This window comes from Lepidochelys kempii, chromosome 1 (genome assembly GCF_965140265.1).
Source record: "Lepidochelys kempii isolate rLepKem1 chromosome 1, rLepKem1.hap2, whole genome shotgun sequence".
NCBI classification, from domain to species: Eukaryota; Metazoa; Chordata; order Testudines; family Cheloniidae; genus Lepidochelys; species Lepidochelys kempii.
Window position 1 is genome coordinate 195,567,781 of NC_133256.1, and position 25,623 is coordinate 195,593,403.

Sequence of the window (25,623 nt, forward strand, 5' to 3'; positions counted from 1 at the left end):
CTATTTACACTTATTAGTTCTGTAAGTTAAGATTTGGTATGGCACTTATTCACGGTTAAAGCACCTCTTATTGTAATACTATTAAATAGTTTATAAGAGTTAAGTGTCTTAAGTCCTTTACTTTTTGCTGAAGTGATGTGAACATTTAAGATAGGATAAGTCTTGGCCACCAAGACAAACCATGGGACCAAAAAATGTTGTGTGAAAAACTTCAGAGAAAGTTATAGTAGGAAAATGGTCTATAAAATACTTTTTTGAAAAGGCTTCACTATAAGTTTACTTAATTGAGTAGCACAATCCTCAAGGAAAAAATAAATAGAAGTGTCTCCTTTCCACTAGTTAAAGCAGAGGAACTGACCGGCTTTATACTGCATTTTCATTCAAGTCATCTCCATTTCAAATTAGACATTTTCAACTCAAATAAAATGAACTAAAGTAGACTCAGAGGAACACATCTTCCATTTCTTGAGTTTGTTTGGGGAACTGGCCAATCTGCCACAAGTGGCAATAAGGCTTGGAGTTCTATAGACATTGTGTACAAAAAGGTCAGAAGTCAATATACCTAAAATAATATAATCATGAACAACTTGCAAGCTCAATGGCATTTTATGTTATTCAGAAAAATGAGCTTATTTGCATACATACACACAGATTGGCTGATAAGTACATTTTCTTATTAGATGTAGCATGCATGTTATGGGGTCTCCTAGAAATAAATCTAAAAAAGTTGTTACACTTGCACCATTTAACTTATCAAGGGCTTCCACAGCTATTTGTCCAGCGATACTTATGTTTTAGAATGATCAAACCAAACTTGTGATCTTAATGTTTTCCCTGCACTCTGAGAAAAGCATTTCTGTAACGACGATAAACTTCTAGGGTGGGATTTGCAAGAGCACTCAGTGTAAGCCTAACTCTGCTTCCTTTGAAGTGAATGAGAGCGGTGTTAGACCACTGCTTCAAGATTTTGGAAAGCTCTCCCTTAGAGTGCTCATTCATTTTGTTTACCAAACAGCATAAAGGGTGGGGAGATGTAGAGGACAGATTAGTCACCACTCAAGTATCTACAGCAACAGATTCTAAATTCATTATATACTCAGAACTCCATTGATTTCACTATTTCATCATGCTGTTTGCTATTTTTCAGCTTTATCTTTCATTATCTCTTTTCCTTTCCATATTTAAGGTATTATTTAGCCTTTTATTTCATGCTGCTCAACACAATACTTTTGCTTATGTACAACTAATTACTTCTAATCCTGCAAAAGTTATTAATCCAAATCTTTCTCTGACATTTAAATATGCTAAATTTAGGCAATTTATTTTCTACACATGCAAGATATCGAACAACAGAAGAGATTTTGTGCTTCAAAGCTTTTGAAAAAGTAACAAGATACAGCTGAATATTATAAGTTGGTATATATTTTGCTAAATCTTCACAAAATGAAAGATTTTTGGATGTTATATAGAGAGTTGGATGTACAGGTTACAAGTAACAGTTGATATAGATATCAGGTAAAATAAAAGTCTTCGTGCATTTGTGTTTGCAAGTCCTACGACTACAGGGAATACTATGAACTTCTATGGCTTCCATGGAAAATTAGTTTTATGAAGGTATTGCCTTTTGGCACTTACACAACATATGTTGACTCTTCTCAGCTTAGTTCCTGGCAGCAAGTGAGGCACTTTTATATAAAATAGCAAAATTAAAGTCTTCAGTAATTGATACTGTTCTTATCCAAAGAAATTAAATTTTCAACATGAGATCTATTACACTCTCATTCTGTCACTAGAGTGAGAACTTAGTGATTCCTTTCAACATTTGGCAACTGTTTTGTGTACCGCAGAGAAATCCTCTCACACTTAATGGAATGCTTCAAGTCCCTTTAAAGAGATACCTGACAGTTCCACACCAGATTGATACAAAATCACCAACCCCCCTAGAGGCCCCATTCTGAAAGAGGCAGAGATCCCCAACAGCCATTGATTTCAATGGAAGTAGAGAACTCACATCTCCTTAGATCATCTAAATGCCAACTCAATTACACTACAGATATGTTTTAACTAGCATTAGGTGGCAAGATGTATATTTAATATATTTCAACCTCAATTATCTAAATATTCTCATTATTCAGAACAGAGTCAAGGGCCCTAGCTTCTTAATTACAACAAGAATTCCCAGATTACCCAATAGGTATATAACATCCCCATGACTTCTAGAAAAAAAGAAGGTTGTACTATATATAAAGATAAGCTTTATTCTTTCAAGGTGAAGTTCACGCCTGTGCACTGGGCTGGTAAAAGGCCCATACACTACTTGAGTTCCATTTCAGCTCTATTTTGGGGACTTAAGTGGTTCAGTGGCTTTCTGCCAACTGTCTGCACAGGGATGAATTCCATCCTTAGGACCTAATAGGGACTGGGAATCAAGACTTTTAAAAAATAATAATCTCCAGAATTTAATAGGGTGACATGTTTGGAAAAATCACTTTATATTTGAAGAAGCAATAGCTGACCTTGTGAAAATTATCTTTGTTCATGTGATTAGTTGCACTGACCTCAGAGAAATTCACACACATAATTCAAAGAGCATTGATCTCTCATGTTGCAAAATGCAAGACTAGTGATCTGGAGGTTCAGCCTCACAGTGCATTTGCTGATTTTTTTATTTTACTGATGACCTTTCCAAATTACATGGCACAATAATTTTCTATTGCTACTTTTGTGCCATACTGAAGATTATTTTATTTCCCTGAACAAGGTATAACAGGATAAAGTGGGGTTTTCATTATGCCTAACTGCCATTTATACTTTATCTGCTGTCACCGCTTCCCCAGAGTTTAAAAGGAAGGTGAAGCAAAACTAAATAAGCACATTGAGACACACATGTTTACAATTAATTAAAACCAATTAGTGTCAAATGTTTAATGCTCCTTTACATGGGAAAAAACCAACTAAGGGGCAGGAAACAGTTTCAACTCATGGAATTTCCTTCTAATATTTACACCTGAGATACCAGCAGATAACAGGGCCATCTTCGTGGAGGTTCAATACTTCTAATTAGGTAATCAGGCCTCCATTTTAACCACAGCAGTATGGCTCCCTCCAAAACTATGTTTTCATCTTGTTCCTACCACACATGGCTGCGGTTCACTTTGGCAGAGAGGGACACTGCATATGCTTATGTTACTAGGTCCTTTTGGAGCCCTAACTCACGAAATACTGCCATTGACCCTACCATGAGTCTTACCTGAGAAAGGACAGTACGATTGGGCCGAACGGGAGACAAGGGTTAAGACTTGTTTTAAAGATGCATCCCTAAAGTTTGACTCTCCTAAGTCCATATTTAGGCTTCTAAATAAATGGCCTATTTTCAAAGGTTCAGAGCACCCAGGAGCTTCAATTGTCTTAAAAAAAAAAAAGACCTAAAAGAATCTTGTTTTTCTGCGGATGCAGCTGTCTGTGGCCTACTGCCCCATCACTTGCAACTTGTCCTGTCAGTGACTTGGGATTCAAGTTTTAGAGCACTTATTTTTGAAAATCTTGACAGATACCTAAGTTCGGGTCCACAGAAGCTCTATTAAGTGATTTCTGTTGTCCTGTTTCCTGTCAGTTTATACCAATACATGCAGAGATAGTCTTCATTCTTCCTCTATTCCTGTCTTTTCCCATGCTGTTTCCTTATTTGCACAGAACATGAACTTAAGCTCTGACTTTTAGGAAAAATAAAAACTTACTAAAGCTTATCTACTTTAGCTGGATTGAGCCAATAGGAAAAAATCATAATCCTTTGAATTATACTTTATGAAAACCAGTTATTAAGCTACAAGAGTCATTCAGAAATAAAGTGCATTACGTCCACCACAGAGAACTTTGCTCATTTCAGTTTAGCATAGTTAACATCAACATTCAATAAATATTCATTTTAGCATAGTTAGCATCAACATTCAAGATGCTATTAAAAGTTAAGCCTTTCCGGTAAAATGGGTTTGGGAATCCAGAATAGAATATATGAAAAGAATACAAATTCTGTATAAATGGCAAAAAAAAAAGTTAACTGTATTCCCTAATTTTCCATGGAGCTAAGCCCACTACACAGCTATGCCAACATGCAGCTCCTGAAATGAAGCATCACATTCTGTTTGCTTCCCTTCCACTACTCCTGAATTCAATTTGTAACTTTCTGGTGTCTGATTAATTTCATTTTGTGCAGGTGAAGGTACATCTTGAGAGACATTTACAGAAACAGAGTCTGACAAAGAATCCTGTTTTTCTGCTGATGCAGCTGTCTGTGGCCTACTCCTTTCTGTCCCATCACTGCAATTTGTCCTGTCATCAGCCTCTTCAAGCTGCTGAACTGACTTCAAGTATTGTTGGAGAAGACTACTGTCCTGCTCGCTATTTGAGCTCTCTTGACTCCATTCCTCATGGTCTGCCTGGACACCCTCTGTATCTGAAATACATTCTGAGACAGGATCTCCACACGGTTTGCCTGTTTCTATAGAATTCCCAATCAGAGAGCTCTCATTTCCTTCTGTGGAACCCTTTTCAGAGCCATGAGAGTCATTAACATGAGTTTGATCAGTTATAGAGGAGTGAAAGCCAGAATCTGGGAACTCAGGTAAAGTTTTCTCATGAAGAGCTTCAGTAGCTGAAACCAACCAGGTAGAACTACCAACAGGAGAGTTTTCTTGATTGAGCCCAGAAGACTGGACAGATAGTTTGGATGGACACAAAGTACTTGATGCAGAAGCACCAAGCTGCCAAGTGCTAAGGTTTTGGTTCACTGAAAGTTGCCACTGCTGAAGGGATCTAACCTGTAAACCATAGGGAAAAAAAGATTTCATGATGGAATAACTTACTTTGCTTCTTAGGAATGTTTTGTAAATTGGCAGTCAATCTAATATTCAATGTAAGACATAAGGACTAAATAAAAAGTAAGTGCACTTTGCCTCAAAGAAGGGAAAGATGAACTTCCCACTGTTGAACAGAAGAGGGGAGGGGACGGGATGAAAGGGAAAAGAAGCAAAACCATTGAGGAAGATTTTAAGAAAGGACAAGACATGTTTAAAAGAATATAAAGGTTTCACTGTCCTGGTACTACAACTACAGAAGTACCCAACTCTTTGAAAGAGGTCCACCTATAAGATGTAGCATCAACCTTTCAGAGTTAGAATTTAGTTAAAGAACAATTAGTATGGCTTCATAGTCTTAAGTCACTCAGAGAATAATCTGGCAATAGCCAGTTATTCTTTCACTAAGCCCAATGTGGATTTCTACACACATTTTCAAACTGCTAGTGGCAGACAATATAGCTATTAACAGAACTTTCTAGGAAGGGATCCACCATGCCAAGTCAGTTTTGCTTCCCGTTTTCGCCCAGTTGACTCATTTACCTTCTTCTGTATTTTCTCCTTACTTCTATTCTAAACTGATTTTTAGTTATTAGAACATAGTTAAGTTTCTAATGTTGCAGACAGTTCTGCGTACTTTTTCTAGAGTTCTAATGGCAGGCAATATAGCCAATTAGCAGATAACCTTCTAGTAATGCATCTAGCATGCAAGGTCAGTTTTGCAAGGATGAGCTATACTTTTCATACTTAAAAAGAATATGTATTTAGAAGCATGCTTTTTAGTTAATCTTTAAATAGGAAAAAGAGGGAGAGAGAAAGAAAGAGGCTTACCTGGTTCCAAAGGTATCTGACAGCCTCCTCTTGTACAAGTTTTTGAATCCTCTCTTCTTCTCTTTCTTTTCTTAATCTACACACACACCCAAGATATTTCACTTTAAATACTGAAATAAAGCAGTGGGGTTTTTTTGGTTGAAAATACCAGTACATTTGTATAAATGTATAATTTTATATGAGGCTATTCTTGAAAGATACTACAGGGCAAACATTTAAATATTGCAACTTGACTTATCAGCATCTTTTAGCTGCTGAACAGACTTCAAATACTGTTGGAGAAAACTACTATCCTGCTCACCATTAAAGCTTTTTGTACTCCATTCTCCATGGTCTACTGAACATCCTTTGTATCTGAAGGACACAGGGTCCTCATACTGTTTAACTGTTTCTATAGAACTCCCTATCAGAGAGCTCTCACTTCCTTCTGTGAAACTCTTTTCACAGCTTTCAGAGTAGCAGCCGTGTTAGTCTGTATCCGCAAAAAGAAAAGGAGGACTTGTGGCACCTTAGAGACTAACAAATTTATTTGAGCAAATAAATTTGTTAGTCTCTAAGGTACCACAAGTCCTCCTCTTCTTTACACAGACACATCCATCATTTTGGTCAGTCATGGAAAAAAGTGAAACCCACTGTGGGTTTCTACACACATTTTTCAAACTGCTAGTGACAAACAATACAGCTATTAGCAGACAACTTTCTAGTAAGGGATCCACCAGGCCAGGCCAGGTCAATTTTGCTTCCCATCAGCTTTAAGACATGGGTAATTACAAACAAACGACTGTGAAGTGTTTCTCTTCTGTAAAGTACCACTGAAAGTGGCATTATGAGGTCGTATTTTATTGTGTCTCACTGGTTTTGTATAAAGTTTGCTCACTTTATCCAATGCTTTTCTAACTTCTAGCTCCATAACTCAAACTGAGCTCCAAGAGCCAAGTTGAGATATTTCCCTTTTCATGCATCAACATCAGTAATAAAGGTTTTGCATGAACCTCTTCAAACCCAACCATAGGTTAATGGATTGCACCTATATAACCATAGGCATCATCTGAAAGCAATGGGATTTCACAGGTGTCACTGAGGGCCTAATTTGACTCACAGAATCTTTATTACTTGTAATGAGATAGAATGATCCTAGATCTTCACTCAGATCCCAGGTTGAGTCTGCAGGGCTGACAAAATAATCTTGTAAACTGAGCAACTTTGAGATGAAATCATACAAACGTTGGACTCCTATGATGCCTTGTTACATAGCCACTTTTCAGAGAAGAACCTCATATTAAAAACGAATACCCCAAACACTGATTTACTGTGATCTCAGCATGGATCCTGGATGACCATCTTTCACATTCAGAACCACTCATACTCTTGCTGAACTTTAAGAGAATGTCAAAGTATAGTTGCTTTATGCTCCCTTATTTTGCCTTAATATTAGAGTCTATTGTCCTGAGTGTGGGAGGATGAAGAAGAGAGAAAATTTCCCTTTAACCAAACGCGTGTAGATAGAGCTATAGAGTGAAGTGAGGGGAGTTACATACATGCTGATAAGGGAGATGGAAGAGAAAGCTGACTCCTGCTGTGATCGTAGTAGTTCTGTGTTAGCATACAAAAGAGCTACTGTGCATAGAGTCACAGCCATAGAAATAGTTCCATAAGCCAAGATAAGTTTATACTCATTCTGAAATGCATTAGAACAAGTTATTTTTTCTGTTCTAATTACATTAATTCAGTTTTGAGAATAAGAACATAAAATAAGACTTCTGACTTACTTTTTTACTTCATCAGTTAAGAAAACAATATGCTCTTGCATTCTGCTTAGCCGAATTTCGTAACGCACTTCCTTGGCTCTGGGATGGTAGTTTCTTGTGTGGAATCCCCTCCAACAGGCTTGAAGCTTGGTGGCCGCTTTGTTCATTCTTTGAAGTTCAGCATCTTGGTCAACAGCAGCTGATGCATCAGTAGAATTTCTCTCTATAGTTTGCTCAGTATAAAGATTTTTAATTAATGGTTCATCATCAGTTAATGGGGGCTTGAAGTGGCTGCACAGAACTTGGTCAACAGATGATGCGAAACAGTCATTAATACTCGCAGTTGGGTTAGCAGTGACTGTTGCTGGACTAGGGGAAGGCAATATTCCATCCTCATTATCTTCCTCTTGAGTTTCCACAATTTCTGCTGTTTTGATGGAACACTCATTTGTAACCCAAGAAGTCTTTTCCTGCTTATCATCCTCATCTTTATTGACCTCCTTCACAAATACAATCACTGTATTATCATCTTCTTCTAGGTTCAAATTGATTCCATGTAGCCTTAATTCTGTAGTGGGAGATACTGGAGACAGTCCTGAAGCTACTGGCATAAAAGTAGACTCTGAGGACAGAAGGCTGCAGTTCAGTTTGTCCTCATCAGTCTGTATGTCCTCCAGATACAGCTCATTGTGACAGCTTCTTTCAGCTTGCACTGAAGCCGGAAAGACATTCTTAACTGCATAGGAATGGTCATCACTGGAGCCTGGCCCAACCCAAGAATTCCTTTGGATAACAGGTTCTAGATGATCAGAAAGCCAAATTTAGACTACACAGTATTTAAATATATAATTTGTTTATTTAAATCAATAGGTATTTATTTATTTAAATCAACCCAAGTACTTACTGAATAATAATAGTATCTGAAGTGCTAACAATGGCAATCATATGATTATTTAACATAGATATTGCAGTAGCATTTGGGAACTCCATTATATGCCAGGGTGCTGTATACTATACAAAAACAGTAAGAAATTGTCCCTCCGAAGAAGAAATGTCTAACTAGACAGAACAGTCAAAAAGTAGTAGGTACATAACGGAAGTAATGAGCTAATAGAAGGTATTATTATTAGTTACTTATTAATCTCATTAGTGACTGTTTTCAAAATCTGAATAAGTGATGAAAGTGGTACTAGACAACAAAGTATATCAATACCTGTATTACTTAAGTTAAAAACAATCCAAACAAATACAAGAAAGATCTGAAGGATCTGTTCCAGAGTAGGACTACATTGCCAATTTTCCCTTCACAAAGTTATTTGTGTGCAAACAGCTATTTTGTTCATTTCCACAGTGAACAGTAGCTCACAGTAGCAGATTTGGATCTTACCACTTTCAGGAATTATCTGGGGCCTTTGGGTTGGACTGTTGTGTTCATACATAGCAGGCACCGCTTTGCTGGGAATAGAGGATGTAGGCAGCCCTTCATTTTGGCTTTGGTACATCAACTGCTTCTGGTGGAGCCTAAACAGAAACAAAATCCAAGTAATTTTAAAATCTCTCTCTAATGGTGCAGAAGGGAACTACCAGCTATTCTGTGGAAAAAAAATTGGTTAAACCATTCTAAAACAAGGGGCTGACTGTACAAATCCTTACACATACAAGCCACCTTACAACAGTTAGGGCTCGCAAGACCTGGTCCTAAACTGTCAAAATTAATTAGATTATCCTTAAAACCCCTCAGTTGAATAGAACAGTACTTTCTAAGTGCCATCAATAGTTCAAGCTAAAATGTCCTTACCTCTGCTTACTCAGTATTTTTTCCAGTTTGGCATCCTCTTCAGTCTGGAGACCAAATGTAGCGGTAAGAGGACAAACAGTGGCCAGATACTGGACTAACTGAACATGCTGGCCAGGTCGATATGATCGTCCTTTACCTTGACTGTAAAGCCATTCTGCTTTCAAACTGGGGGGAGAAAACGCACAGTCATTGTCTTGGCATAAAATCATAGTTGTATACAAGTCATTTTCTTATTGCTAAGCTCTCTTTGTAACTTTTCTTTTACTGTATGCCTTTGCCATATAAATGCAAAGCATGTTCTCCTGCACAAAGGCCAAAGAAACTGGGATCTTCAGAGGAGCTGATGGATAAGAATCCCTCACCAAAAAAAAAAAAAAGGCTGTGAAGTAGAAGATCTATTCTGCAACTGATATTCTAGTCTGCGGGCTGGCAATGCTCTTCACCTATCCATTCTCTGTTCAATTTTTTAAATTTATTCACTTCACCTGTGTTTATGGCCCTTTTTGTAGTCTATAAACATATGGATGAATGAGTTTATTAGCAGGAATGTTCACTGAAAAACTTTATAAGCATATACTGCAGAATATTCACAGAAAGTACACAGTGAATTTTAAATTGTGAGTATTCACACTGTAAACCTTATAAGAGTTATGCTCATCCAGTCAGGGAGCAGTAATATACCGACAGATACATACCATGTCCAGAATATCTATTCACAATTAAATGAATCATGACAAAGCAGAGACTGAGTATTTTTTCCTCTAAACTCGAAACATATAGTAGCAAACAAAGACAGAATGGATAAGTACAGTTGATCCGGAGATACATTTCCACTCACACAAAAAATAATATACTACTTCACTTTATCCAGACATATGAACCAATTTAAAAAGAGCAATTAAAAAAATTATTTCACCTCTCTTTCTGAGAAATCACATATCCATCCAGAACTTTAAGATTCAGACACCAGCTGACAATATATGGCCGATAGTCAAATCCAGGAATAGAAGGTGTGGCCATCACACAAGGGTTGTTCATAATTGACAACTGCTCCAACTCAGGAAAGGAAGCCAAGAAAGAAATCTGTAACAAATGATGTCTTTGTTGAAAGAAGAGAACTACTCCATGTTTATAAAACGTAATGCATTTCCATTGGTTAGACATCTTGGGCAGAGTACCAGCATTATAGATGCGGTAACTTTTACTTGCAACACATACACTACTTCAAAAAAAGAAAGAAATACTAACAATACTGTGAACACCACTGTCATGTAACCATCCACTTTCCTGTAACACAGCAACCCCCATGGCCTTTGGAAAGAATCACCTCCTTTCAGTGCCCGGATAGGTATAGTATGATTAAATATTTGTGTTATTCTGCATCAGCACAGGAGAGAAGAATGTTTTACGATGGTCAGGCCAATCAGTAGAAAAGATGGACTGTGACCATGTGATCCTAAGGAAAAGGACGGAGGAACGTAAATCCGACCAAATTAAGGGGTCCCTCCAACACGAAGGCTATGCTGACAATTTAGCAGGAGCAACTACTTATTTATATAATTTTTAAAATAAAACAACCAACAACAACAAACAACTATAGCCAGACTATTTGCCATCTGCTTCATGGTAAAAGAACAGAACAGAGATGGGCCCAAACCAAAACTATGAATACAAAATTTAGGAAAAGTTTGGGTCCAGGCTGTGCACTTCAGACCTATCCTTTTGAGAACAGAAATTGTTTGTTGGATTTCTCAGCTGTGAAAGCCAGCAGCTGGTCAGATTTGTTCTCACTCTGTAGATACAGGAAGAAAAGCCAGGAGAAGTTATTTTATCAATTTGTAGGCAACATCTCGCCCTTGGACTGGACTTTTGGGATCTTTGAGCAATTAAACAAGGAAGGGGAAAAATGACAGCTGAAAGTTAAAACTTCCATCCCACATTTCTTTTTGGTTTTAAGGAAAACATCCAAATCAGAGGATCAGCTGGTTCGTGCAGTAGTTCACTGCATGAATCTTTACTACAGAAACAAATGAGTACAAATAAACTCCAGTAGTCTAGCATATTTGGAGAAAGCAAAGCCAATTTTACATACATTCTTGATACTTTGCTCTCAAAAGAACTATCCTTTTTTATTGTAAGTAAAAATTTGAGGATAAATATTCCACATTCTTACCTCGTTCAAGTCTCTGATTTCATTTTCTGCTAAAGAGAGAATAATCAGACTTTGAGGTAGGCAAACAGGTGCCATACGAAGTGAGGTTATAATATTTCCATGCAGCAGCAGAGTCTATGAAACAAAAAATATTGTAATGAAATGTATGCTTTTTTTTGTCAAAACATGAACGTTGTGAACAGTGATAGCTGCAGAACACACACACAGTGAAATGACAATGTAAAGATTTGCCAGTGTTTGCAAAGAGATTATTGGTTGTTATAGTCAGGAAAATAGCAATACCTTGAAAAAACCTCACATTTAAAAGCAAAATTTCCCTTTATAAAATGTACGGTTTTAAAATTTCTAACTACCGATATTTTTAAAAGTACATTTGGAAACGTATCTTTCTCCTATGCAGATAGTTCAGTGCAAAAGAGGTAGCAGAACTTGCTTTGTTCCGATCCCGTACTTAAGAGGATGAGGAGTAGTTTATTCTGAGGGCAGGTCTATACTACCGTGGGGATTGACGCTCTGAGATCAATCCACCAGCGATCGGTTTAGCGAGTCTAGTAAAGACCCACCAAATTGACTGCAGATCACTCTCCAGTCGATCCCAGTACTCTACCCATGACAAGAAAAGTAAGGTAAGTCGACGGGAGATTTTCTTCCGTCGACCCCTCACGGTGTAGACCCCACAGTAACTCGACCTAAGGTACGTCGACGCCAGCTACGTTGGGGGAGGAGGGATTTGAGCATTGACCTGCTAAACCCAGGATTGTGAGTTCAATCCTTGAGGGGGCCATTAAGGGATCTGGGACAAAAATTGGGGATTGGTCCTGCTTTGAGCAGGAGGTTGGACTTGATGATCTCCTGAGGTCCCTTTCAACCCTGATATTCTAGGAGTTACTGCAGTAGTGTAGACATAGCCTGAGAAGAAAACTGGGAGCCAGGAACTTAAGTTCTCACCACTACTCTCATACCAATTCACTATGTGGCCTGGGACAAAAATTAAAGATTGATCACAAGTGAATCACAAATGCTCTGCCTCAATCTCTTTAAAATGGGGATAATAAATTTTTACATACCTCTGTAGTACAGCAATTATGGTGATTAATTAAAATGCTTTTAAAAGTGAATGGATAATGAAAAATGCTATCTGCTTAGAGTTACTGTCACAACTGTTTTTTGCAAAGAATAGTCCAAAGACAGAAAGGTAAGGAAGCATTTACCTTTAGAGACAAAAGCTTGAAGAGATCTCCTATTTGAGGTATATTGTTGTCTGACAAATCAAGATGTTGAAGAGATGTGCAGCTATTGATCTGATCTATGGTCTACAACAAGAGAAATAATCATATTAGTTACTCTAAGACTTTCTTTTTCTATTAAATAAAAGTTGATATCAACATTCTGCAATCTTTTCTGAAGCCAATTAGACTGGACAAACTGTACCATTTCAAAACTACATTATTAATATAACTATATTAAAAATGAGATTATTAAGTTTAGTATCTGACCTGCATGTCAAAAGATTACCCAAATCCCTTTATATTTTGGGATTCAGTTATTTAGGTCAGTTTTCCTAGGAGATCCCTTACACAAATACTACCTTTCTCCCCTTCAGAGACTGGAGAGACACAAATGATCCCATTAAAGTGAATGGGAATTTAGTGGGCACAAAAATGGAACAGAATCAGGCTACGCCGGGATGTTTTTTCAGTATTTTCCAATTTACCCACTACCGTCAGAAATACAGATTTCAGAAAACGTACAAAGAATAAATATTTCACCTTAAGGTTATTTCCTGCCAGGTTTAGCCACTCCAAGTGCACCAGATCCTTCAGCCCTTCCACATAACCAATACTGTTGTGAGGCAAGTTTAATACCCGGAGCTGCGTCAGTTTTGCCACACCCATCATCCTTACAAGTCGATTGTTGGCTACAGACAGCTGTAGATTGAATATAAGAAATGTTTTATATTTACTATCAAAGCGTATGAACAACACAGCCTATCAGAGATCTTGCTCTGATTTAACAGCTAAATATCCAATCCAGCAAAAATACTATGAATCTAGATTTTCCATTTTCACACAGAAGGATAAGGTGGACAAGACAAATTGCAGAACTATACAGACTCTTTCTTCATCAAACTCTTAAAATCTCATACAACAAACTGGGACAAATTCACCTGGGCTTTTACCTGCTGAAACCAAAGAAACTGAAACCTAGAATGAATTTAGTAACTGGTAATCAGTATTTTAAATCAGCTTTGCAAACTCACCATGAAAATGTACTATTCCAGGATCAAAATCTACTTGCTTATCCTCACCATAGTGGAGAATAAAAAAATAAAATATTTTACACAACTGTTAAAAAATAGTTTTTATCCCCAGAAAAAGAGTAATTTTTAATTATGTTTTAAATACAGACCACGTATAATGGCCACTTTCTACTCTAAGAATTTGTCAGCAAGGATTAAGACCCAGGCAAATGTTAATTCTACAGTCAAGAAGAACTCTCAGAAAACTTGAATCCATATTGAAAACACACTTACTGCCCGCCCTTTAACCATGGTGAAGCTACCATGCACTGATACCAATATATGCTTTAATATGAAAGCGTCATGAAAAACTGACCTCGTACATATTTTTGATACGTCAACACCAAGTAGTAAAACCGATAATTTCTTCGTTATAGTTACTCTGATACAATAGAACCTGTGGTTCAGCTGTGAAAAGGATTAACTACTCTGTTTTTCTACTGTAATTTTAGCCGGAATTGAAATTTACTTGTGTGAACTCCCAGTGCATTTGTAGCTCCAAGCAGGTATAAATAAATCTAAATCCTAGTCCATCCCAAATGTAATGTATGGGCTTTAGGAATGATGAATTCCTACATGAACAGTCAAAGCACAAATTAAAACAACATTCTCCTAAGCCAATATTGTGAGCACTGGGCTTGAAAGACTCCTTTCATGTATTAGTTTAGATTCTCCTCTGGAAGCTAATAAGGGAACTCAAAAAGACTGTTATTCATGTCTGGCTGGAAGTACGTTGAATGATAGTTAATGATGGACTTGGACTTGTTAGAGATGTCCTGTGGAGACCAGTGCCCTGATCTTACAAACACGTATGCATGTGTTTAACTTTACTACTGTGAATAGCCCTATTCATTTCAACAGACTACTCCTGGGACTAAAGTTAAGCATGGACATTAGTATTTGCAGAATCAAGGCCTAAGTGGCTCAGGGCATTAATGTCAGAATGTAAAACCATTTAATTTTACAGTTAGCACTTTTGCTTCTTGTATTTTATCCTGTTTTACATTTATTTTTTCTTCACCTCTACTTGTGTTAATAAATTTTTATACCATATTTCAATTTACCAGTCAATTCATTTTAGCAGTTGTATATTGTGTAACTTGGAAGTTTACATACGTTAGCACAAGACTCACTTATAACTATGGTCTTACATTTTATGTTGCAAAGGTCTGGCTATTAGACGGATTGCCCTAAAAGTGATATTGGAATTTGTGATAGCAGTAGTTATAAAGGCATGAAAATAAACTTAGTATTTTTCTTTTTAAGCACCAATAAAAAGTTTTTTGACAAAACGGAACAAAGATGAACTATAGGTTAAACTGAAAAGAGTCCTGTTGAAGAGAGTGCAAATGAAAGGAGGACTGCATGGTCTGGTGACAGGGCATAGCACTAACAGTCATGAGATAGGCATCTACATCTAGCTGTGCCAGTGTGTGTGACCTTTTGAGTCACTATACCTCCTAGCACCTCAGCTACACAACATGTAAAATAAGGATAATGATGCACTCTCTTTGTAAACTGCTCTGAAATCCAAGGATGGAAAGTACTATATACATACATATTTATTACACATGGAAAATTTATGTTAAAAGAACATTATTATGGTTGAGTCAAGCATTAAGCATTAAGATTACTTTTGACTTCACTAGGAACTGAGTTCACTCAATATCCGAGTACCAGGCACCAGCATTTTTTTAAGACAATGAAATAATTTCTCTCTGAATTATATAGGTAACCAGGGAGACAATTTGTGCTACTATCAGCTGCAGACCTGTACTGGACTGAAAAAAAGTCTCTAATTTTTAGCTATCACCTCGTCCATTCAGAAATATAGGAAGTTGCGTAGTTAGTTTACTATGAAAAAGGAATTTTTTGAGCTCAATTCATTCATTCTTGTGACAGAATTATTTTAACAAGCACAGTGTGGTTAAGTTATTTCATGGCCAACTCGAACCATATAATACTGACCTGCATTAAGTTCCTGCATTTCTCCAGGTGTTCCAGTTTAATTATTTGGTTTTTATCCAGAATTAGAGTATGAACGTCAGCATCACAGGGTAATGTTGGATCCAACTTTTGCAACCCCTGACCTGACCAATTAACTACCGAACCTTGGAGAAAGGTGGGGAAAAAGAAGTAAATTATGAGCACGTGTGCGGCCAATTCGCAAGCAATATAAACAGACTTGTATTCATGACTAGAGAGAAATAACTGAATTCTATCATTTGCATCTCTGAGACTTTGTCAAATGAATATTTCAGACTGAATAAATGAGAAGAAGGGTGACCCAGCGATTAGGACACTACCTTGAGACTTGGGAGTCCATATTCCACCACAGACTTTCCTGTGTGATCTTTGGCAAGTCACTTAGGTTCTGTGTGTCTCAGTTCCCCTTCTAAAGCAGCAATAATTCTCTACCTCACAGATATGTAGGGGTATGTAAAACATTCAAGACTGTGATAATAAAGTAATAGGTGCCATATAAGTATCTCAGACTGACAGGTAGCTATAATGGCTCTACAAACAATATTATAATGCTTCAGCCTTGAAAAAATGCTGTGAAAATTTTCCATCCCAGTCACCAAATCTACTCACCATCTTTTACCATGATTCTGATAATGAAAAATTTAATATAACCCTTGCCTTTCAAAAAATCCGATCACCTTTGTTGTAGTAGTCATAAGAGAAGGTGCCACAAGTACTCCTTTTCTTTTTGCGAGTACAGACTAACACGGCTGCTACTCTGAAAACTGCAAAAAAGGGATCACTATATTTAGTGGAAATAGGAGCTAACAAAGACTTGTAATTCTTTCCCAGCGAGCAATCCCATTAATAGGAAGTCGAGGAGATTCATGACACTACTCTGAATAGCAACAACAAAACAGAGCAGAGTCTTATTAATTTCATTCTGTGGCTTCTTGGGAAAGCTACGAGCAGCAGAAGTGCTGGGGCAGTCTGCACATTCAGGAAAATGACTGCATTGTCTTTTTATCTGGAAGGTTGTCTATTTACACCAACTTAAGGGGAAGGAGTTTTTTCTTTTAAGTGGCTTAAGTCCCAACACAGAGAAATCTTCCCTTGTGTTGCTGGAAAGGTTTTCCCCACTCCCCACCCGCTAAACTGGGAGCATGTATACTAGACTGGTTGGAATTTTTTTGACAAAATTTTTTTTATTGTTGTTTTTGAAAAATGCTGTTTCATCAAAGCTTTAATGTTTTGAGGAGACACAGATTTCAACAAAGTTTCTGATGGGAAGATTTCTGATCTTCGAGTGGACTTTCTGGGTGGAAACTTGACACAATTCTGTTTCACAAAAAATGTCCAAAAGGTTTTGTTTTCATTCCAATGTGAAACAAAACATTTCAAAACCTTAAAAGTTGTCACAAAACAGAATAGTTGTTCTCTGGCCAGCTGTAATGCATATTACAACTCTACACAGCATCAAACTAACTTTCCCATAAGGTCCAGAAATTGGGAAATGCTAACTGATGGGCTAACTGTTCCAGATTCCAGCACTGCCTCTAGTGGAAAGCCTGAGCAAACAGTACACAGTAAAAGTATGCAGTGCTTGAGTCCAGATATATTTTGGGCAAGACAAAATTCTAAAAAGTTGAGACCCACCACTTAACTCTGGGGACAGAGTTAAAACATTCCAGATGAAAGCACTTGTCGTAACAGAGCTGAGAAGGAGGGGCAGTCTCCAAAATAAGTGAAACTTAGACCACTAAAGCTTCAGGATCTACAGCTTCCAATTATCTCTTTCAGATATTAGCCCAGCTTAGGAGGAGGTACTGACTGTATCCTATTTACAGCACATGTAAACCACTCTCCCATTCCTACCCACTGCTGGTTCCCCTCCCCCCATCAGCTCAGTAGCAGACCACGACCCTCCAGTGTCAAACTCTGTGGTAGTAGGAAACAATCAGTTCTGACAATCAATATAGGTTCTATATGACTACATTCTTATACTCCTGCTGGAAGCATGCTATGGCTAAAAAGAGACTGTTGGTGAAGAACAGTCTTCAAGCACTGAACTGATAGGCTAAATACAAAATTAACAGTTATGTCTGCTGGTCGCTTTCCCAAACAGAATCAGAGTTAACCGCACATTACTTTTGTCAAGTTCACACTTGTCCACAGAATTCTGAATAGCAGCAGTGGCAATGCTACCTACAAAAGCTATAATAGCAATAGAAACATAAAAGCTGTCTGGAAATTCAGGGAAACATGGTATATTTCTTATTTATAAGGTTATCTTTGCAATAAGGCCTACATTTTTAAACAGATAAAACAACTTCTGTTTTAGCTCTCTCACTCATGAAGGAAAGCCCCCCGAACAGTGAACAGGATATTTTAGGAACTGTTTGTTGTTATTTACATACACCTGTGGGACTGGATGTCAGCTGCTTACTTGCAACAGAGCCTCCCCCACACCCGAAACCCAGCCACATCTCGTGGGGTGATTTCAGCACCACTCCGGCAACGGGAAGGTGGATGGCAACCAGTGCTATTGTCTCATGGTCTCTCTCAGCTCACTGTTTTGTGGGGGAAGGGAGAAAAGGACAGGTAACTCCCCCCCCCCCACTTTCTGACATGACCTGAATGGGGAAGGGACGGACTCGCCTAACCTCCCCTCCCCCAGATGCACCCCCATTAATGGGCTCCGCGAGCGACCACAGCCCCCCCTTTAGTTGATCCCTCTGCGCTCCATGCACCAGCACTGTTGTGGGGGGGAGCGCAAAGCCCTCTGGAATTTGTAGTCCACTCCCTGAGCTAACACCCATGCTGTGCCAAGGAAAAAACTACAAATCCCATAATGCAACGCGCGACCAACCTACTAAAAGGGTAGGAGAAAAGACACTAAGTAAACCGCTGAGCCCGGCTACCAAGAGTCCCCAGGATCCCTGTAACCCACCCGGCCGGTCCCCAGTGCCCCCGATACCTTCCCTGGCTCCCAGAGCCGACGTAGCCGCCTCGCTCCTTGCCGCCGCCATACTTCCCGCTTGCTAACGACACCAGGCAACCGGGCGCCGCGCGCGCTGATTGGCTGCTTTAAGCCGCGAGGAAAAAAATAATTTCTGGGTATTTTAGCTGCGAACCCCCTGGACGAGAAGCCCCGCGTCGCCGCCAACGGCCATTTTTAAAGGAGTTGGGAGGGGGGCGGGGGGGAGAGAAACTCCCTCTCGGACTGAAGCCGGGCCGCTGCCTCCCGTGATGCACCGCGCGGCAGGCGTTTCCCAGCGTGCTCTGCGCCGGGTATAGAAGGCAGTTTCCCATGATCCTCTCTTTCTTTTGGCCGCTGGAGTCGTTGGGGCTGGCGGCGCCATCATGAAGTAAGTGCCGCCGCCGGCGAACGGCGAGACCATCCGGCCCCATCCTCCGGGCCGAGCCCCCGCCACGGGGCCGGGCTCCTGCGCGGCGCTAACCCGCTCTGCTTTCTCTCCCCTCCCCTCCCCCGCAGGGTCGAGCTGTGCAGCTTCAGCGGCTACAAGATCTACCCGGGTCACGGCCGCCGCTACGCCCGCACGGACGGCAAGGTGAGGGGCCGGGCTCGGAGCGGGGCCCAGGGCCGGGGGGGTGGGGCCAAGCGCTGCCCTGCGCGGGGTCGTGGCACCGGCTCGAATCCCGCCTGGCTGCTGGATGGAAGCGGCCGGCGGCCCGAGGCCACTGGGTGAACGGCCCGGCCCCGGCTGCCCGAGCGTGTGGGGGGGGGGCTGCGCGCTGGGGCCTCGTGCCCTGGCCGCCCTGGCGAGGGGTCTGTGGTGCGCCTGGGTCTGGCAGGCAGCGTCCATGCTGGGGCCTGAGTAGTTCACTCGGGGCTGGGAAAGGGGTGGCTTTACGCATCAGGTCTGAAAATCACTAGGCCCTGCCGAAAGTTTTGAATCCCAAGTAGGTTGATTCACCCGTTTGTGCTGCCACGGCCAATACGCTGAGTGGAAAGGAGTTCACTGTGTCTGGCTCGCTAAGATTAAACTTAGAATCATAGAATATCAGGGTTGGAAGGGACCTCAGGAGGTCATCTAGTTCAACCCCCTGCTCAAAGCAGGACCAATTCCCAATTTTGGCCCAGATCCCGAAATGGCCCCCTCAAGGATTGAACTCACAGCCCTGAGTTTAGCAGGCCAATGCTCAAACCACTGAGCTATCCCTCCCCCAAACTTCAGACAGATGATCATTTTTTGGAGACTGAAGGTCTTTTGTTTCCCTGTAACCAGTAGGGTTTACCCCACCTCGAGAAGTACAGTAGTGAATCTCACTGCAAACACTGGCCTAAATGTACTGACATTTTTTATCTTGGCGTTATCTCTTTTTCCCTTCTCGTCCCCCCCCCCCCCCCCCCGTGGGGATGACTTTTTTTTAAAGCATAGATTGTACTACACAGTTGGTACCACATCGGCCTGCTTACTCTTGAGAGCATAGCTTGACATGGTGAACATTATGAGAGGGGGGATTTTGGTGAAATTTTGATGTTAGGCATTCACTATCATGTGATCAAGGATCAGTATTAAAGCATTAATCGTTAGTTTTATCAAAGAACTGCCTGCTTCCAGCTCCTGTGTACTGGGAAGTTGTTTGTACTTAGTGGAGGAGTCAGACATTTAGCTTGACACGCAGTATAACCATCAACTCAAGTCTTGAAATTTGTGTTTAATGTTTATGCTTTTATTGGTCACCCAGTTGCTTAAATGGAAAGCAGGGATATAAGTTGGAGTTTGAATTTCTTTACTTTCAAATATCGTATAGCATTTCCGTGTTATTTCTGCCATGAAAAGACTAGCATGCACATTATCAAACATAAGCCTAGAAAATAGTCTTAATTTGCACTCGGATGCTATGTTCCACAGAAGAATGTTTCTGTACTATAACAGACCATTTTTCTTATTAACAATGTAGAGTTTATTTTAATCTCAAAAGATTTTTAAATATGATGTCATGTACACGTATTTGAATTTTGCTTTAGAAGAGGCCATATTTTAATTTAAAAAAAAAAGAGTTAAAGACTTTAATGCATCAGTGAGGTGGAAAGGATACCTAACATAAAGCGTCATTTGTGGTTGTTGGTATTTTACTAGAAACAAAGTTGCCTTAAAAATATTTGTTCGACTTTCCAGGTTTTCCAGTTTTTGAATGCAAAATGCGAGTCTGCCTTTCTTTCCAAGAGGAACCCTCGTCAGATCAACTGGACTGTTCTGTACAGGCGCAAACACAAGAAAGGGCAGTCTGTAAGTATACTTCATGTATTGTGACTAATACTACTTTAAACTTTCAAGAATGGTTTCCTGGGTGTCCTGGAAAAATCGATCTAGCTGCCACCAAGAGGTGAAAGTAAACCGGTACGGTGTACTGGGGTGGATCGGCTTCCCCAGGTGCAATTTAAAGGGCCTGCGGCTTCCAGCAGCAGCTGGAGCCCCCGACCCTTTAAACCGCTGCCAGAGCCGCCAGCTGCCACTGTTACCCTGGGGAGGGGGAAGAAGGCACTTGTTGGTACAGGGTGGGCTGGGGCTGGCTCTGACCCTCCCCAGCCCTTCCTCTTCCGCCTGAGGCCCTCTTTTGGGGGCCAGAGCCAGCCCCAGACCAGCCCCTTACTGGTAAGTCCCTAGACTTACTTTCACCCCTGGCTGCCACTGACAAGCAGGTAAGTGAAAAGTTTCTCTGGACGCCATAGGGAGTCTAAACCATTGAGTTCTGTAAACCTTCATGTTTGTAAAGAGGTTTTTCAAGCCCTCATGACTGTGAAGACATTCCCACACAAACACTATTTCCATGTAGTTCCAATACTTAGACTCGTGGCTTTGCTATTGACAAGCACGTTGAAATAAAGACTGATAATCTGATGCCATGCCTGCAGTCTTGGGCAGATATTATTATGTTGGTTCACATTTGAAAGGTGGATATTTGTTGAGCACAAAGTACAAATGTATGTTTCAGTAGTACCTTCAGGCCTCAGTCAGGGCCATGCTGGGCTAGGCACTGACAAACTGATTAACAGTTCATGACTTAAAAGTTGATCGACATACAGTGGGGTTCTAGTTAATCCATTGGTGGTAACTTTGATTATTTTGTTTTTGTTTTTCTAAAAGTGAAATTTTATAAATGCACTGCTTGTGGTGGTATGGTAAACTGGTTTTAGAATGTTATCTTTGCAAACAGCTGGTATCAAAAATGCTCCCGTCTGAAAATTTTGGCTGTGAAGTTGAAATCTTTGGAGATACAAAAGTATTTTCATCAGGGCTACAGTATGGCATTTCTTCTGTATATATTTCCAGTGGCCTTATTTATGTTCCAGGGGCCTGGGTTTTTAAAGATTGTAATCAGTGTTCTGTAAAATCATAGTAAGTTAGGAGGCTTTTTAGCATTTGGCTTGATTGGAACAGAGAAGTATGGCTGGGATATGTCTACAACCAGGGGCTATCAACCTCTTCCTTTCTGAGGCCTCCCCAATATGCTCAAAAAAACTCCACGGCCCATCTGCTACAACTGTTTTTCTGCATATAAAAGCCAGGGCCACTGTTAAGGGGTAGCAAGCAGGGCAATTGCCTGGGGCCCATTCCACAGGGGGCCCTGCAAAGCTAAGGTGCTCAGGCTTTGGCTTCAGTCCCAGGTGGTGGGTCTTGGGGCCCTGGGCTTCAGCCCCTTGTGGTAGGGCTTCAGCTTTCTGCCCTGGTCCTCAGCAAGTCTAATGCAGGCCCTGCTTGCGGCCCCCCAGAAGGCCGCAGACCCCTGGTTGAGAACCACTGGTCTACACTGCTTTTTCTTTTTTTTTCTTTTTAAACCCTTGGGTTAATTCCCCAGGCAGTTGTTCCAGGCAACCCCAGAACAAGAGCAAACCTTTGCATCATGGAACAAATGCATTGGGAGTGTCCACACTAACCTTTTCTCAGGGGTTGAGTATCTAAGTTAATGGGCAATCATAAAAGTCTAGTGAAATAAGCCCTTAGCCAGAAACCTCCTAAACTCTCTCTTCACAACTCCAGCAAAAGTCACTGGGGATATGGAGCTAAAGTTATATGCAAGTTTTTAAAATTGAGGCGTGGACATTAAAAGCACAAAAGGTAACAAATGTGCATTTTTGGTATAAGAATTGCAAAACGTTCACTAGCACAGTGAGTTATCAAATGAATGCTATTTAGATAAATGGTACTCCTGAGGATTACAGTTAACCTGTTACCAAAACAACACTGTAACAAGACACGCTTTTGATTTCAATTTTTTACACTTAACAGTTTTATTGTTCTTCCTTGCCTGACATAATGTTATGGTTTTTGTACAGCTGTTCTTCACTGTGATCCCTGAGTATCTGCCACTTAAAATAGGGTGGCAGTGTTGAAGTCCCTTGCAGTGTCCAAGCAGCCTCTCTTGATTCTTCTTCCTTTTGGGGTTATAGAAAGCTGTTCTTGAATGTAGGACTTTGGGAAGAGGTCTGGAGAGCAGTGTAGCTGATATTCTGGTATGGAGGGAAAGGTTTTGCCAAAGGGGAAGGTTTTGTAGTATTTCCGAAAGATTCATCTTATGTTTGGAAGTTCATTCCATGACCATTAGAACGAATAAGCTTGATACAGCTAATTGGCATTCTGTTTCTAGTCAGTCACAGGGAATTTCTGATTAAAAAGTTTAATTTTTAGCTAGCTATTTTCTATACGTTGTAATGGTCTGTGAATTCAGTGACTATTATACTGTTGGATTCTGCACATAAAGTGGAGATAGTGGTTGCCATTAGTCAATATTTGCCAAGACAGTAATTTCCTGTTTGAAGTATCTGAGATACCACAGTAATTCGATAGTTGCAGATAAATTTGGACATCACAACAACCACTTTGCTAATTGCCCCTTGTGGGGGTTTTTTGTTTGTATTTTTGTTTGTTTTTGTAGCACTAATTATTTTAAACCTTTCCATTTTAGGAAGAAATACAAAAGAAGCGCACACGCCGTGCAGTCAAGTTCCAGAGGGCTATCACTGGTGCATCTTTGGCTGAAATAATGGCCAAGAGAAATCAGAAGCCTGAAGTGCGAAAGGCCCAGCGGGAACAAGCCATTAGGTGAGAATCTTTAGTCAGTTGCAGCAATCTCCTTAGTATTTCCAAAATTATGGATTATGATTTCCTTTACAAATCCCTAAACTGTGGAAGAGCTCTGTGCTTTGCATGCTGCAGGCTGTTGAAAACAAACTTAGAGAGATTAACTACTAATTGTTGGGACTGTAAAATACTAAATCACATAAAATTTGTTAATATTGCTTGAGCTTTTAAAAATTTAGCATTATTTCAATACTTGGGTATGAGGTCAGGGTTTCTTAACGGGACTTGCCATTTTACTAATATTTAATTAAAATTTGTGAGGAAATATAGAGACACAAGATGGATGAGGTGGTAATTTCTGAAATGCTGAGAAGAGTTCAGGACATGGGAAATGTAGTTTGTCATGATACTCAAGTATCTTGTTATATAACTAATCTAAGGGCCTTGATGAACCTTTTGGGATGCTTCATGTGGCTGAAGATAGGAGAGCCAACATATCTTAATTTTAAGTTTTAGTCTCATGGGAACTTTTTAATTACTTTATTTAAATAGAACTTGGCTTCACTTTTGAAAGGGAGCGATAAGGGTGAGTGGGAAAAATATATAGCTGTGAATTTGTTCATAGTTCTTGCTATAAATATAATTAACAGGGCTGCCAAAGAAGCCAAGAAGGCTAAGCAGGCAACCAAGAAGTCTACACCCTCTACAACAAAGGTAACATCCATTAGGCAATGAATAGGTGCTGTTTGAGTGCTCAAATAAATTTGTTAGCCTCTAAGGTGCCACAAGTACTCCTTTTCTTTTTGCGAATACAAACTAACACGGCTGCTACTCTGAAACAGTAGTATATGGTAGTGCAAAACGTTTTAACTGGAAACTTGGGGTTTCCTTTACCAGAATTCTGAGCTTCAGCATTCTGATATCAAAACCACATTGCCCAGTCTATGTTAAAGCTCAACACAGGTTATTCAGGATGAACAATATCTGGAAGAATAATCTTATGCTTAAAATACTGCTATCTTGTGATCTGTCTCTGAGAGAAGACTTTTTGGCTAAATAATTAGTCCAATATCCCTATAAGTGACTGTGTATTAATGTGTTGATGTATGCCTATTTTGGGAAGCAACAGATCTACTTTGTCCTCCATGTAATTAGTAGCATTATGCTCTCTTTGCATTACATGAATACTTGAGCTTAAACTGTGATAAGGGCATGCTGAAGTGAGTAATGGTAATGCAGCATATATCTATAGTGTTGACAATACTATGCTGTGTCAGTCAGTTCTTTGGTGTCTTACCTGGAGTAGGCTTGACATAAATGTCCTAATTAAATGATTTAGCAAAGCTTTTCAGAGCTAAAAATGGAAATATTTGTTTGGAGAACTAAATTTCATCCCCCGCAATCATATTTAATGTCTCTTTACAGGCTCCCACAAAGGCTGCACCTAAACAAAAGATTATGAAGCCAGTGAAAGTTTCTGCTCCTCGTGTTGGTGGAAAGCGCTAACTTGTCAAACAGTAGTTGGTTACATTAAATAAACATCTGACTGACTTTCATAACTTGTGCAGTGTTTTATTTGTTTTAAATATATGGGCTCATTTAAAGAATGATAGTCTGCTTTGGCTGACTAGGTAATGAAAATATACCCACTTCCTGTACAAAAATTTACCTTTACTATTGGAAGGCAACAAAATCAAATGTAACCACAATTACATACAGTAGTAACTGGCTTAGTTCAACTGTTAAACATACCAGATTCCAATAAGGCACTCTTAGGGTGTGTCGCCCACAGCAACTTGTCACCCACAGCTGACCCGTGTCAACTGACTAGAGTTGCACAGCTGTTTCATTGCTATGTAGACATCTGGGCTCAGGCTGGAGCCCATGCAATAGGACCCTGCGTGG

At 39.8% G+C, this 25,623-nt stretch overlaps 2 protein-coding genes across 4 annotated transcripts; one reads left to right on the forward strand and one right to left on the reverse strand.

Annotated features, from left to right (window-relative positions):
* Nucleotides 1-2,650: 2,650 nt before the first annotated feature.
* Nucleotides 2,651-19,259, reverse strand: CEP97 (centrosomal protein 97). Of its 3 annotated transcripts, XM_073306781.1 has the most exons (12): nucleotides 18,645-19,259; nucleotides 16,366-16,452; nucleotides 15,671-15,813; nucleotides 13,173-13,331; nucleotides 12,615-12,716; nucleotides 11,404-11,517; nucleotides 10,147-10,313; nucleotides 9,231-9,395; nucleotides 8,820-8,953; nucleotides 7,454-8,231; nucleotides 5,685-5,760; nucleotides 2,651-4,817 (listed from the first exon to the last, which is right to left on the reverse strand). In XM_073306781.1, the coding sequence occupies exons 1-12, from the start codon at nucleotides 18,694-18,696 to the stop codon at nucleotides 4,092-4,094; spliced, it is 2,703 nt and encodes a 900-aa protein (XP_073162882.1). In that variant the 5' UTR covers nucleotides 18,697-19,259; the 3' UTR covers nucleotides 2,651-4,091. The 3 variants fall into 3 exon arrangements, with proteins under 3 accessions (XP_073162882.1, XP_073162861.1, XP_073162872.1); XM_073306760.1 differs by lacking the exon at nucleotides 16,366-16,452; XM_073306771.1 differs by lacking the exons at nucleotides 16,366-16,452; nucleotides 18,645-19,259 and adding an exon at nucleotides 18,114-18,233.
* Nucleotides 18,927-25,277, forward strand: RPL24 (ribosomal protein L24). Its single transcript, XM_073306793.1, has 6 exons — nucleotides 18,927-19,035; nucleotides 19,164-19,239; nucleotides 20,815-20,925; nucleotides 23,603-23,739; nucleotides 24,369-24,432; nucleotides 25,144-25,277. The coding sequence occupies exons 1-6, from the start codon at nucleotides 19,031-19,033 to the stop codon at nucleotides 25,222-25,224; spliced, it is 474 nt and encodes a 157-aa protein (XP_073162894.1). The 5' UTR covers nucleotides 18,927-19,030; the 3' UTR covers nucleotides 25,225-25,277.
* The last annotated feature ends 346 nt before the right edge of the window (nucleotides 25,278-25,623 follow it).

Excerpts from the sequence above, each read along its gene's own strand:
- RPL24 (XM_073306793.1), top strand. Across the intron at positions 19,240-20,814 it reads ACGCCCGCACGGACGGCAAG|GTTTTCCAGTTTTTGAATGC; the intron begins GTGAGGGGCCGG and ends TCGACTTTCCAG. Across the intron at positions 23,740-24,368 it reads CAGCGGGAACAAGCCATTAG|GGCTGCCAAAGAAGCCAAGA; the intron begins GTGAGAATCTTT and ends TATAATTAACAG.
- CEP97 (XM_073306781.1), bottom strand. The coding sequence starts at position 18,696 with ATGGCGGCGGCAAGGAGCGAGGCGGCTACGTCGGCTCTGGGAGCCAGG. Across the intron at positions 9,396-10,146 it reads GTGATTTCTCAGAAAGAGAG|TTTGAAAGCAGAATGGCTTT; the intron begins GTGAAATAATTT and ends TTCTCCCCCCAG. Across the intron at positions 4,818-5,684 it reads TCAGATACCTTTGGAACCAG|GTTAGATCCCTTCAGCAGTG; the intron begins GTAAGCCTCTTT and ends TATGGTTTACAG.